Below are 14,376 nucleotides of genomic sequence, written 5' to 3'. Positions count from 1 at the left end.
GGGTACCAGTGAGCCTCAGTCTGGTACTTGCGGCTCCGCTATGAAAGGATGGCCACACTGCAGGAAGGGGTGTCAGATCTGCCCACCCTGCCAGGACTGCAGGGCTCTATTTCTCACAAGGAGGGTGACTTGACGGGGTTTCTCTCTGACTCCAACTCCAGGGGACAACCTCCCCCCTCTCACATCCCCCTCCAGATGGCACGTTTCCCCCACCAAACTGCTCCATTCCTTCATTTTCAAACTCTGCTCCTCCCTGGGCCCAGTTTCAACCTCCTTCCTGGCTAGTACTACAGCCTGGGTTCTCCCTCAAGACCAGAGTCTGGGGGAGGGGTTCAGATGGTACCCCTGTCTTGATCCCCTTCTGGCTCCTGGCACTGGGAGCCCAGTTTCCACTCTCAGGCAGGCCCCATTTTCCAGGGAGGAAACGGGGCAGGAAGTTCCGTGACCTGCCCTCAGCAGACTGAGCACGTGGGGAGCTGGGATCACAACCCAGTGCCACGCTGGGGCTGCCTGGCTACTGTGACTCTGAAAGGACATGTTCAGGACATCTGGGGAGGAGCTCACTTCAAACCTCACTCCAGCTTCTCCCCACTCTGAAGCTCCCAGCATTATCCCCCAAGCAGCCCCCTGGTCCAGCCCCCTGCCCTCTGAGCTGGGCGGGCTGACAGGAGGAAGGGGCTGAAGCAGTTGAGAAAGCTCTCCAGCTAGAGGATATCAGCCTTCTGCTATGTCTCTCTGCCTGCCCACAACCCTGAGCTCCAGACCTGGCAGAACCTGGCTCTCAGCCTGGCTCTGAAACTGACTATCCCCTGGTCACCGTTACCACTCGGCCGGGAGGAAGCCCCCATCTCTGAGGGCAGTCACCTTCCCCAAGGGGTTCACTTTCAGGATTTCTAGCTTCAGGTGCTCCCCTGAGAGGCAGAGAGGAGGGAAGGCTTAGCACTGGCTCTGGCCCTTGGCGCTCCATCCATGTTGCCACCTAGCTCCAGGCTCACCTCATGCTGACTTCAGAGGCGTCGGCTCGAAGGGAATGCCATTCTTCCTGGCAAACATGTAGATGGTGCGGCAGGGAGGCGAGTGCAGGTTCAGAAAGAGCTCAAGCACCACTGCTGTTTCTCTCTCTGGCCTCACCTGCCCTCTCCTCACACCTCCGACCTCCGAACTCCGGGAGCTTCCTCTGTCCCTCAAAATGGAGCCTGAGGTCTGTGGCCCTCCCTAAAGCCCACTTCCTCCACCATTGGCTGGTGCCTTGCCAAGCTGCCACCCCTCCTCATCTATGGGGAGTGACAGTGGGATGGGCTACGCCCCTTGGTAGTGGATTTTCCAAAAGCAGGGTCCCCAGTCTTGCCCTCTTCCTCCTTCACAGGATGTTGCAAGCCCTTGAACACTCCTGCCTCCTGCTCTGTCCCTCCGTCTGGGACCAAACACGGGCCCTGCTGGGCCTCCCTAATCTCTGCTTGGGACAACCAGTGTGGCTTTCACACTCTTTCAACTTGAAGTGATACAGGCAGGTGGGCTGGGAGGACAGCTGGGCAGGCACACACTTTGAGTCTTTAAGGCCTTCTATGTATGCCTTCCCACTAGCCTGGGACACACACACTCACACACACAAACACACATGCCCCACCCACCTCCAGCCCTGGTCTCTCCTCTCTCCACGCTGAGTAATATCCTCACATCTTAAAAGCACCTCTGGGGCCGGCCCGGTGGCTCAGGTGGTTAGAGCTCTGTGCTCCTAACTCGAAGGCTGCAGGCTTGATTCCCACATGGGCCAGTGCGCTCTCAACCACAAGGTTGCCAGTTGGATTTATGGAGTCTGGCAAAGGATGGTGGGCAGCGCCCCCTGCAACTAAGTGGCACTTTGAGCTGAGCTGAGCTGCCACTGAGCTCCTGGATGGCTCAGTTGGTTGGAGGGCGCCCTCTCAACCATAAGGTTGCCAGTTCGACTCCCGCAAGGGATGGTGGGCTGTGCCCCTGCAACTAGCAATGGCAACTGGACCTGGAGCTGAGCCACGCCCTCCACAACTAAGTCTGAAAGGACAACAACTTGACTTGGGAAAAAAGTCCTGGAAGTACACACTGTTCCCCAATAATGTCCTGTTTCCCTTCCACAATAAAAAAAAAAAAAGCACCTCTGGCTCCCCTCTCAACTGCCCCCCTCCACAGCTCCCCACCGCATCCCCTGGGGCTCAGGCCAGTCCCCTAGGAGTCTTTCCTATTCCTCATCCTAACTACATCCCTCCATTGCCAAGTGCTGCCATGCTGTCGCTCTACCTCTTGCATCTCTTATAGCCCCACCGAGCCTCTGGATGGCCTGGATGACCTTGCCAACTTCCAGATCAGCTGCCCTGCCTCCACCCTGGGTCCTCAGTCCTGGTCCACACAGCACCACAGGGAATTAATTCCTAAAGTCCAAATCTGATCCCATGCTCCCTGGGCAACACCCTCCCATGCCTGGAGAGCACCCTTCCCCCATGTGACCACCCTCCTCCCTGTCAGTTTGCCTCCTTGCCTGCACTGGCTTTCTTGTTTGGCTGCCATATGCACTTCTCTTCTGCCAGGACCCAGGTTTAGGATGCCGAGGGCTGGGTTGCAGGCAGGGTTTTCATGGATCCAGAGGACAGTTTGGGCCTGGTGTCCACATTGGCTGTGTTGATTGGGTAGGTCATGGATCAGATAGCAAGCCCGAGAGTCCTGGTCCTTCTGGGCACCCAGCCATTGCTTCCTGGAAAGCTGCTCTGGCCCCATTCTGGGACCCAAGGAGGTGGGAGCCTTTCTCTGGACTTCATGACCCACGCAAAGGGAACTTAATGGCTTCCTGCCCTTCTCACAGGATCTGAAGTTTCAGTGGAAAAGACTTTTGGGGATACTTCCCCCTCCTTCAACCGCCCCCCAACAAAAATACATCCTTCCAGGCCCTGTGGCCTAGGCAGGGCTGACTACACCCTTGGTTCAGGGACAGCACATTGTCTGGCCTGGCCTGGCCAGTGAGGACACCACTGGCCATTCTGAAGGGATTAGGCAGGGACACTTCAAGACAGTCCTGGGATTGTGGAGGGTGTGACTGGGAAGAAAGGGCTGAAAATAGGCACAAGGCAGGTCCCTGGAGAGGCCATTGGCCTTTCCAAAAAGAGGCCTTGGGAACCACCAGATATAGAGAAGGCAGAGCTGGCTCAGACTCTTCCCCAGTGGAAAAGGAGGGCCAGGGCTAGGTAGCCTCCAGGAGCCAGGCTGCCCACAGCCGGCAGTCCTGGAGCCCAGGCACACAAGGCAGCGAGCTGACAGGCCCAGCAGAGCCAGGTACCACCCAGAAAGCTCGAGGATGGAAAGCTGGGCCCAGGCCTGGCACAGCCAGAGCCATCAGGGAGCCCTTGCCACAGCCCTCGGCCCCACAGCCTCACCTTGCACAAGAAGACCTCATCTGTGTTTGGCATCTGGGATCTGGGGCCACAGCCCTGTGGTGAAGGGGAGGAGTAAGAGTGGGGAGGGATGGATGGAGAGAGAGAGTAACAGGGAAGCAAGATAGGAAGACAGAGATCAGGAGGAGGCCAGTGAGGCCGTCATTCATTCACTCATTCATTCATTTACCAGAAAATGAGACTCAGAGACAGACAAAAACATGGAGGGAGGTGGACAAAAACGGGTGACAAGATGCAGTGTCTATTATGTCTCACAGCCCTCTGAGCAGGACCTGCTGATGTGGGGACCAGGGAGATGTGAGAAGCACCTGCCCCAGGACATGCAGGATGGGACTGTGGGTCTCCTGGCACAGCTGTGTACCCAGGGAAGCCTCCACTTGCTCATGCCATGCCGCCAGCCACGGCCACCCGTCCAGCACATCATCCCCGAGAGCCACAGACAGCAGGGTCACAGGCAGGCCAGTCTGAGGCCTGGATTCCAGGGACCCAGAACAGGAGGCAGGGACAGCCACATCACTGACACCCACCTAAGGCCCAGGTCAGGGCAGCTGCCACAGGATCTGAGGGAAGCCAGGAAGGGACCGCACTGCCCATTTGAGGGGCAGGCAAGAGGCAGGGGTTGTCCCCATCTGCCAAACAGGGTGGCACCCCCAGTACCCCAATGCGGGGTCAGCAGAGATAGGCCACCTGGCTCTTCCAAGTCCACACCTGGAGCCCACACCAGCCCCTTCAACACAACAAGGTCATCCAGTGTCACCTGGGGACTGCGGACAGAAGCCCTGCCCCTGGTAACTCGTGTGTCCGTCTTCTTGCCCAGCTTGCCCCTGGGCACCTGCGTACACATGAGCAGAGCAGACCTGGTAATGTGGTGGAGGGTGGGCTCAGTCTACTGCCTGCAGCCCCGCCTTCCCTGGGACCTTGGTCCTGCCCACACCCCGTCATGCCTTCTCCTCTCCTCAACCTCACTCTTCTCACCTGGATCCACAGGGGTGCACCTAAGCTACGCTGGACGCAGTCATTGAGCCAGCTGGGCACTCATTCACAAAGGCTTGGACCTGTGGGATGGACAGTACCCGTGGACAGGTTGTTTGGTAAGCGGATGGACAAGGCAGGGGCAATAACTTTGAGGACCCTGGTACCCAGCCACTCCCATCTCTCAGAAGCCTACAGGCCTCTGGCGGAAGGTCTCTACTATTGATACATTCCCCCTCATCCAGTCTTCCAGTCAGCTCTGCACACTCCATTCCACCATCCAGCAGTCAGGCAGTGTCCCTCCCCTCTCCCACCCCACCAGTCACATACCCAGATTGCTCTGCACTGTCTAGGAACTAATGTCCGGTTCTCACATGGCTCCAAAGTCCATACTCATTTTGCCACAACTGGCTTTCCAGGTTCACCTCCGCCTTCACCTCCCAGCGTCCCCTTCTTCATACCTGGGTACCAGAGAGTCCCAAACATACTGGATCTTCATGCTTCTAGCATTAGCTCGGGCCCTTCCATCTGCCAAGAGCACAAGTTCAAGATTCAAGGTCACTTCCGTGGTGTTTTCTTTGGCCCTCCTCCTGACATGTGACCTGGGGATCCCACTGCCTCCTCTTACGTTGGTACACAGGATGGCTAGTGCCACTGCAGTCACCACCAGGACTTAGTTGTCACCTACACTGCACTCAGTCACCATTTAACTTCATTGTTTGTTTACTTCTTATAAGTTATGTTTGATGAAAGAAACCCTCTCAATTATAAACAGCAAAAAAGCATGGATGTGGATCAAAAAGGCACAGACTGCCATTGGCCAACCCCAACCCCCCGGGGATGATGGGAAAAGGCAAGTATAGGGAATCTCTGTAGGGGAGGCGGCCAGAACGGTACCTAGGAGGGAAGACACCCACCAGGCACCTCCAGGGCAGGACAGCCACAGGTGGGAACTGCTGAGAGGCTCCAGGCCCAGAATGGCACAGGATGGAGGGGCACCAAAGCCCCAGGAGAGGTGGGCTCAGAGCCTCCTGGTAAAGACACCATTTCTTGGTTAGTCGTGACCTCTACCGTCGGGTTGGAGAACTGCAGCCACAAAAGCCATGCAGCCTCCTTTGGGGACTGGACCTCCCTATAAGAAAACTATTAATTCACACAATTAAAAATAGAAATGTGAGTGAATGGAACTGTTAGAAACTTAAAGTGTTGTGTACTTTGACCTGTGCTGTGTCTGGGGCTTATGTGTAATTTCCTAAATGTGTTCTGTTTAGACACATGGCTGGTTGTGAGGATTGACTATAAAATAGGTGGAGGCTTTGAGAGGGTTAACAATGGTGCATTGTTTCCTCTGCAGACCCCACTGAGATGCTGGTCTTACAATAAAAGGTGTCCACTCAAGAGGAAATTGTACCAGAATGGGGCTTTGGTGGGAAGTGTTCACTACTTTCTGTGACACAAGGAGAGCGGGAACAGAGGGGTGGAAAAGAGCCCCAGTCTCCAGGCCCACAGGTCAGGGATGGGAGGTACGAATAGGGGGTGTAAATGGTTGAGGTGACAGGACTTTAGCCTGGCACAGTCTCCTACAGCTGAAATCTCAGAGAAGCTACCAGCAGCTGGGGCTGAGTGAGCTCAGGGGCATTTGCTGCTGTAAGTTCGCAGTCTACAGTTAGGGCCTCCAGTTCAAAGATGCTTGGCCCCCCATATCCCAAATACCTTCATTAGGCAACATATGAGAGCCTGTCACCCATAATGTAAACAGGTCACATGACAGGAAAAGCATTGGCTCCTGTAATTCCCAGGTTTATGCCTCAAATGTAAATCGCCTGTGAAACTCACCTGAGATTCTGCTGTTTCATCAACTTGCCACAGTCAAGCTTCTTAGCACATTGTATGGGATGACACTGTCATCACTACTGGTGGGGTTCTATCAGGGGCTGAAGTGCATCCCCTCCCCAAATTCATACTTTGAAGCCCTAAACCCCAGCACTCAGGTTGTGTCTGATTTGGAGATAGTGTTAAAGAGGTGATTAAGTTAAAATGAGGATAATACTATGGGCCCTAATCAAATGTGACTGGTGCACGTATAAGAGATTAACACACAGACAGACACCAGAGGGTCGCACACACAGAGGAAAGACCAAGTGAGGACTCAGGAGAATGCAGCCATCTGCAGGCCGAGGAGAGAGGCCTTAGGAGAAACTCACCCTGATGGCACCTTGGCTTGGACTTCCAGCCTCCAGTACTGTGAGAACGTAAATTTCTGTTGTGTCAGCCCCCCGGTCTGCGGTATTTTCTTATGGCACCACAGGCTCTCTAATACAAGTTCTCGATGAGGACAACCTCCACAGACAGCAATATCTAACAAGAAGGGTATGTGATGCCTTACTCAGCAGTCCCATTTGAGGGGTGTCCCGTAGCTGCACTCCACAGTGACTCACTGGACACTCACGGTAATAGTCACAGATTGCCGGTCCAGTAGCAGGAACTAAGTGGCCACATCATGGTCTGTGGGAGCAGTGCGTGCAGTGGCTGCTGTGCACAGTAGTAAAGGATGGTCACGCTCTCTGTGCCAGGCTCGCAGGGGACGCAATGTGCTCATACACGCAAAGTGCTTACGGTAGGACCTGGACCATCAGAAGCGTGCTATACGACCTTCAACATAAACATCCAAACCTGTGGATAATTTTCATGAGTGTATTTGAACCAAACTGACGACAATTGCCAGGAAGCAAAATCTCAATGAATTGAGAAAATGCTCCAGAGAATAGTAGTTTTGCAGCTTATTTTATACATTAGAATCAAAGGAGGAGATGTAAGGAGGGTTACATGAAATCCATTGGTGGTAGACTAAGGGGGTGGGAGAAAGCAAATCGGGAAAATCTCAGGGATGGAAAAAATAAATAAAACAGAGAGACCCATATGTCTTTTTCATTGTTTGGTATACGATAGTTAAATTAACATTTACAGATTTGTATTCAGGGAACAAGATATCATCACGGGGTTCTGTGTTTTCCTGCTTTGGTGTAGTGGGTGTGCCCTGAGGGGTCTGGGAAAGATTTCTGATATTTCAAAGTTATGTTACCATGGCTGCAAAAAGATAATATACAGGCTCACTTTAGGTAAAGATGGACCTTTGTCAAGGAAGCTACAGGCCAAGGACATGACTTTCGCCATAACTCGCTTTTTGAGGCATTTTTATGTTCAGATCATTCTATGTGGTTGCTTTCAGTCCCTGAATTTGTAAGGTCTGCCGTGCAGACCCTCCTGAGCTTGTCATCTTTAGCAGGTGGCGCCTTTTTCATGCACAGAACTTAGACGGCTCCCTCCCCCATTCTTCAAAACACTATGTCTTCTAACGAATGGCCACATGTCAAAATGCTTCCCCAAAACTAGTGGCTCTTTGACACCAGAATCACTGCACCCCCCACATCATATCATCTAGACAGATCAACCTTTCACTGATGTTTTCCAATTCAAATACATTTTCAAATCTTTCAAGAAATACCAGATTTCACAAGATAATGGGAATGGTGCTGTGACACACAGCTTTGCAGGAGGTCACAGCCTGACCTGAGAACCCCATTAGAAACCAGTATGATAATGTCCTCACTGGGTGGAACCCTCAGGGCAGGATTCATCTCATTGAATATGTAATAGAAGCTGTGAAACAAGGTTCAGCCATAGTTGATCTGAAATCAAAAACCCATGTTGTGCTGGTTATATTGAAAAGAGCCCAGTGAGAAAAAAACTCCAAGTGGACAACCATATTGATATCTCAGTTGCAGGACTCATGCTGATGCTACACTGCTGTGTAATTTTATGTAGCTGAAGTGTATTTTTGGATCAGATTTCTACTTGATGCACCTCTACCCGTGTCTCATCTCATAGCTCTCATGAGACGCAGGACCCAGACACCCATGCAAACATGTGGCTGGAGACCATTGGGTGTCGGGCTGCTTATTGCTGGTTCTGGAGATACAGGCCCTCACATTTTCAAACCTGTCCATCTGCTTACTATTTTGACTGCAGAGCCATGCTCATTGGAATCGGTTTTCAATCATCTTATACTTAGTAGGAAAGACATATATCTGAGTTTATGGAGTAAAATCTGAATGAACTGGTGAAGCATGGTTGCACGCCTTACAAGAGATACTTCCTGCGTAACAGAGCCTAAGTACAAAAAATATTCTCATTGAAATTGTTGGTAAAGACATGGAGTGTTTGATTCATGATGATGCTGTGTCTCTATTCCTGGAAGATCTTGAAGAAACACCACAGAGAAAGGCACACAGCCTGCTCAACCCGTTGAGGAACCTGCAGGAAAGGCTGACAATCCAACGGAACAATAAGTGATAAATGAGTGTACGTGTGTATTATTAAATAGGCAAGAATGCAAAACCACGTACTGATGATAATAATTCTATATTTTGAACCAAAAGATGCAGAGTTGTGGGATGTATGTTATAGGAATCAGTCCAGATGTGAGTGTTTTCAAAGCAACCTTCCTGAGACCATATAATGGGGCGCATTTTTCTCTGAAAGGGTCTATAGAATCATTTTCTAGAAAGTATAGATGCCATACGGTGATGTATAAGAAATATATATGTGGTCACTCAGATGACCAAAATTTACTTCTCATATATATTTGGTCTTCTACCCCAGTTCCTGGCTCACAGCTCCAAAAACCCTTGTACTTTCCCAAGTGAGGAGAGGGATAAGGGTGTCTTCTGTTATGTTATTGAGGTGAGTTTCAGAAGGACCTAAGCATGGGAGCTGATTGCCAGAGGAACCAATCACGTGATTAGAGGGTTGGAAGTTTCAGTCGCACCCCGACCTCCAGGGAGGGATGAGAGGCTGGAGGTTGAATCAATTGCCAATGGCCAATTACTTAATCCATCATGCATTTGCAGTAAAGCCCCCATAAAACCCAAAAGGACAGGTTCGAAGAACTTCTGGTTGGTGAACACGTGGACATTTGGAGGGGTAGCTTGACTAGAGAGGGCATGGACTCTCCCCACCTCCTCCCCACATACCTTGCCAGAAGCATCTCTTCCGTCTGGCTGTTCCTGACTTATATCCTTTACAATAAACCGGTGATCTATGGTGAGGCAAAAAGGGGTTAATAGAAGTGAGCCTGTAGGGGAACTGCCCAGGCCTGCATTCCCTCCCCAGGAACTACCCAGGCTCATCCCCTAGAAATAAATCAAAGATGTCCAAACACTCCTAAAAAAAGGACACAAGACCCAAATGGTATTAATTTGTTCCTCACACATGCGCAAACTGTTAAAACCTGTCCATTATTTGAACTCTAACCTCATTATAATACAATTAAAATGATCGTTATGGCTTGGCTCCCCCATAGGTTTTTCTGTATGCAAGAGCACGCAGAGAAAGAAACTAGTTATATAACCAAAATATGTCAATCAAATGACCTCAGTATATGTCATGTCTCTTGCAGTAAGGAAATTAACCTACTCTTTCCTATAGAAGAAAAAGCTACCCTGAAGTTAGGTGCAATTGTCTGTCCTGGCAACTTCCATGCAGGCCTCTTACTTCTTAAATAAATTTTCCTTAACTTTTGAGGCAATGAAATCCTTCATGTTTTGCGAACCATCAGAGGTTAATTCCAATGACACAACAATCTCCAGAATGAAATGCTTCTCTGACTTCTCTAAGCTGCTCTAGTAAGTTAATCAAACTGAAGGAGGTGGTATTGGGAACCTCCAATTTATAGCCACTCATTCAGAGGTACTAGTGACAACCTGGACTCAGAACTGGTGTCTGCAAGAGAGGGATAGTCTTGTCGGACTGAGCCCGAAAACTCTGGGATCTGATGCTGACCTCTGGGTAGATAGTGCCAGAATTGAGTTGAATTTTCAAACACCAGCAGGGTGCAGTAGCTTGTTGTTGGGGGGTAAATCTATCCCTCAACCACACACACACACACACACACACACACACACACACACACACACACACACACCACATTGGAACTGGTGCTCAGAACCAGTTATGAGGTACCTGTCTGTAATGCAGGGACTCAGCTCCCACTCCCTGCATTACAAATCAGGATGTAATGAGGCCAAAAAGGAACAACGATGGAGCCATAGATAGGGGAGTCATACCACTATATCCTCGATGGCGGCTGGTCAAGACACAAAAGCAAACATCTGCCAGTACCTCAATGAGGGGTCTTTCTGCACCCCAGTCTCACTGGCGGCCGAGCGAGACACAGGAAGTAGGATCCACACGATCCACAATCCGCCGTCCACCTCTCTGCCAACCAGCCGACTAACCCCCTAGTGTAGCCAGGGCAGTTATATTAGGGACTAATGGCTACCCGGTAACAGCTGACGGCCAACCAGCCACAGCGGATGGCCATCTGCTCACAGTTGATGGCCATCTACTACCCGAGCCAGCACCTCTCCGCTTGAGGCTGAGAGCCTGGACACTGCTCTCCTGGCTCTGTCCCCACACTGTCCTAGTGTTTTCATATGAAGACCGTAGTGTCTTTGTGGTTTTAAAGATAACTGTGAAATAAAATTATTTCACCTGCTGGTGAAATAAAACTATGATAAGGGGAGTGATGTTCCTGAGGGGCTGGGAGAACAGGCCACACCAGATACCATAGAACCTGCCAGCACAGGTAACTGCTAAACTATGATGAGGGTTACTCGGACATACTTTTTCTCCATACTGTAATACAACAAGGTAATCAATCCAGTAATTCTTGGTTCCTTGTAAAAGTGGTCAGAACTTTCGTTATATTCAAAGATCACTGACATTAGCTGATTTTCAGTTGATTTGTATTTCTTCATGTGTGTGACGGGTTTTAGTCTTCTATTGATTATTTCTGTTGCACCTGAGGAGAAGACTTGCCAAGGACGTTGGGTGTCCAGCCTGTGCAGAGCTCCTCCTAGAGTCAGAGACCAGAGACTGAGACAAGACAGAAAAGATGAAAAGGGACAAGTAGGAAACACAATGAATCTTTATTGCTCATCTTGTGACCCTCTGAGCCTCATTGCAGACCCCTCAGGGGATCCTGGAAATACGAAGCAGCATACGCGGATAGAATTCTAGAGAAGGCTCTGGGAGTGTTTTGTTGGCCGCTTGCTCCACGATGTTAAAGATGGGTCCATGGGCCTCCTGGCACAGATCAGTGCCCAGGAAAGCCTCCACTCGCTCTCGCCATGCGGCCAGTCGCGGGCGTCCCTCAAACAACTTATAACCAACAGCCACGACCTGCAGGGACAAGGATGGGAAAGTTGTGGGGATACGGAAGTCCCAGTGTCAGGAGCAAGTGTCTGGCCCTTTCCCCAACCTCCATGTGAGATCCAGGGAGGTGTGGACAGCCTCGGGGCCAAGAGCACCAGGATGAACCCCCACTCAGGAGGGAAGCCAGTCAGGGTTCCAGCATCAGGTCAGCCAGAAACTCGCTCTGTGATAATGGGCAAACTCCTAGCTTTCTCTAGGCCTCAGCGTTTCTGTCTGTCTAAGGGGGTGGCAATAGAAGGAAAGCTGCCCACAAAGGCTGCTGCACTGGCCAAGCTCACACCTGCATCAGCTCCTCCAGTGCCATGAGGTCGGCCAGCGTCACCTGCTGGCTGGTGAGGAAGGCCTTGTGCCCCAGGAACTCGTCCTCCAAATGCTGCAGAGCCTTGTCTACGTTGGTCCTATTGCGCTTGACCTTCTCCTCAGGCACCTGAACCCCAATGAGTGGTGCCAGCACCTGACAAGGGGCAAAGAATAGGCTCAGTCTGAGGCCCCTGCCTCTTCCCAGGTCCCTGACAGTCAGCCCAGATGGCTCCTCTCACCTGGGTCCACAGGGACACACCAAAGGTGCCACGGATGCGGTCAGCATGCCAGCCCAGGTACTCATGGATGCGCACACGGGCCTGAAGGTCAGCCGGGTACCAGTGGTCTGCTGTCTGGTACTTAAAGCTCAGGTAAATCAGGATAGCCACACTAGGGAAGGGGCAGGAGCAGTGGCTGTTAGGACCCTGGCTCGGGGCCTTTATCCCCAACAGCTCTCATCCCCCAGTGGGGCCCTGGGGCTCCTCTGCATTTGGTGGGCAGCTCCCTGGGCCCTATGTCCTGTCTCTGCCCTGACTGTACTCTCCCGGGTCTCCTTTCTTCTCTGTCTTGGGCACTGACTCTTGCCCAGACCCTGTGCTTTGTACTTTCTAATAACCTCATCTCTGTGACACCCCAGCAGCTGGCCTACGAGGTACAGACTATTGTCATCCCTCCTGCACACGAAACCTAAAGTTTAGACTAGTAAAGTGACTTTTCCAAGGCTATGCAGCTCAGAAAAGGTTCCCTGGACTTCTGGAATCCACAAGGGGCTGGCACGCAGTGGGTGCTCAGTCAAGCCCATGGCGTGTCCAAGTGCCCGTGTCGGGAAACAGGAGGGGAAGCATGTTCTCAGATGTGTCCTGGGTGCCCTCTGACAGGTCCCCCAGCATTCACTCCTGCAGCACCTGACCTCCTGATCTCTTCCTGCTGCGGCTTGCCCTCACCATGGACTGTGCCCTCAGGCCCTGGCAGACTAATAGCCTGAGGACTCAGGAGCAGCCCTGTCAGCTTCCTTTTATTGAGCCTCCTTTCTGTCCAACAATGGACATTATCCCCATGTCCTCTTTTCTAGTGCCCTTCAGTCTGGGGGTGGAGAGGCCCTAGGGACCAGAAGCAGAGGCTGAAGACAGAAAGGTGCAGAGATGTGCTAGTCAAACACCTGGTCATTCTGGGTTCACCCCAGGCTGTCTGCACTCACCACACCCTTCACCATTGCCCTCAGGGCCTGAAGGGTGTGGGTGGGCCCACAATGGGAGAGCCAGGGCCAGGTGGGCTGAGGTGTGGAGAGGTGGGAGGGAAGGAGAACACCTTTCGCTCAAGACGAAGTCACCGTCCTTGAGGGTGGGCACCCTCTGCAGGCTGTTAACCGGGAAGAACTCCTTGCTCAGGTGCTGGCCTAAGGAAAAAGAGGTCAGAAAAAGCCTGCAGGGCAAGGACCACACCTGCCCTGCCCTCCCTCTCCTGCCCCCAACCCGAGCCCCTTGGCCAGGCTGGGCTGAGAGACAGTGGGGTCTGGTGGAGCACTGGGTCCTCCCCACTCCCTGTGCGGGCCTCCTGACCCAGCAGGGGCTGGCCGCCCTGCCCTGCCAAGTCCCACAGCTGGGGAGGAGCTCTCTTGAGGAAGAGAAGTGATTTAGCCAGCACTGGGGTGAGCATGGGGAGGGGAGGCAAAGGGGGTGGCTGGGCTCCTCTCACCCCTTGAGTCTCACAACAATGTGTTGCTCTGCCCAGCGTGTTTAGAGCTTTATGAATTTAAATACATGCTTTCGGGGCAGGAACTCTGAAAATCCAGTTTTCCCCCCACCCCACAGAGTAGAAGGTGACATGATTCTCCTTTCAGAGGGGAAAGCTAAGGTCAGAGAGAGCCTGGGATCTGTCCAAGGCAGCACAGTTGAGGGCCTTCATTCTCCAGTGGGAGCCGACCTGGCATGAGGGAGCTATGCTGGCGGTGGGGGTCATGGGCTGTTCGGGAGTTGCTGGGGGAGGAGCCTGTGAGTGCAAGGGGCCTGTGGACACCTGGGGAGCACGTCAAACCCACCTTTGAGCAGCTCCACATGGTGCAGCTCGAAGGGGATGCCATTCTTCTTGGCAAAGATGTAGACAGCGCGGGAAGGCTGGGAAATCAGGTCCAGGTAGAGCTCCAGGCCCATGGTGGAGGTGGCAATGACAGCAGACCCAGGTAGTAGCAGTGGCAGGAGCAGGGTGGCCTCTAGAAATAGGAGCTCGGGCTCCGCCCCTCTGGGGTGTCAACCAGTGAGGGGTGCATGCCTCCCCAACTATTGCCAAACGCAATCCCGTCCTTCCTGCTCCTGTTTGGTTAAGTTATATCAACATGTGTCTCCGTGAAAAGACTTTGCTCAGACCTTCACCTGGTGCCAGGTCCACACCACGTGCAGGAGACAAGGAGGTG

The 14,376-nt window shown here is 52.2% G+C and overlaps 1 protein-coding gene and 1 pseudogene across 1 annotated transcript; one reads left to right on the top strand and one right to left on the bottom strand.

Annotated features, from left to right (window-relative positions):
- The first annotated feature begins 5,179 nt into the window (after positions 1-5,179).
- LOC109439805 (proteasome subunit alpha type-1) lies at positions 5,180-8,744 on the top strand (annotated as a pseudogene).
- Positions 8,745-11,367: 2,623 nt separating this feature from the next.
- LOC141569216 (glutathione S-transferase theta-2B-like) lies at positions 11,368-14,163 on the bottom strand. The gene is made up of 5 exons (XM_074321503.1): positions 14,005-14,163; positions 13,275-13,362; positions 12,206-12,356; positions 11,947-12,120; positions 11,368-11,633 (listed from the first exon to the last, which is right to left on the bottom strand). The coding sequence occupies exons 1-5, from the start codon at positions 14,114-14,116 to the stop codon at positions 11,424-11,426; spliced, it is 735 nt and encodes a 244-aa protein (XP_074177604.1). The 5' UTR covers positions 14,117-14,163; the 3' UTR covers positions 11,368-11,423.
- Positions 14,164-14,376: the final 213 nt, after the last annotated feature.

Source organism: Rhinolophus sinicus, linkage group LG16 (genome assembly GCF_036562045.2).
Source record: "Rhinolophus sinicus isolate RSC01 linkage group LG16, ASM3656204v1, whole genome shotgun sequence".
NCBI lineage: Eukaryota > Metazoa > Chordata > Mammalia > Chiroptera > Rhinolophidae > Rhinolophus > Rhinolophus sinicus.
Note: the sequence above shows the minus strand (reverse complement) of the source record. Positions and strands in the feature narration are given on the sequence as shown.

Coding starts and splice junctions, on each gene's coding strand:
- LOC141569216 (XM_074321503.1), bottom strand. CDS start 14,116: ATGGGCCTGGAGCTCTACCTGGACCTGATTTCCCAGCCTTCCCGCGCT. Junction 13,363..14,004: donor CCATGTGGAGCTGCTCAAAG/GTGGGTTTGACG, acceptor CTTTTTCCTTAG/GCCAGCACCTGAGCAAGGAG. Junction 12,121..12,205: donor GTGTGTCCCTGTGGACCCAG/GTGAGAGGAGCC, acceptor GCCCCTTGTCAG/GTGCTGGCACCACTCATTGG.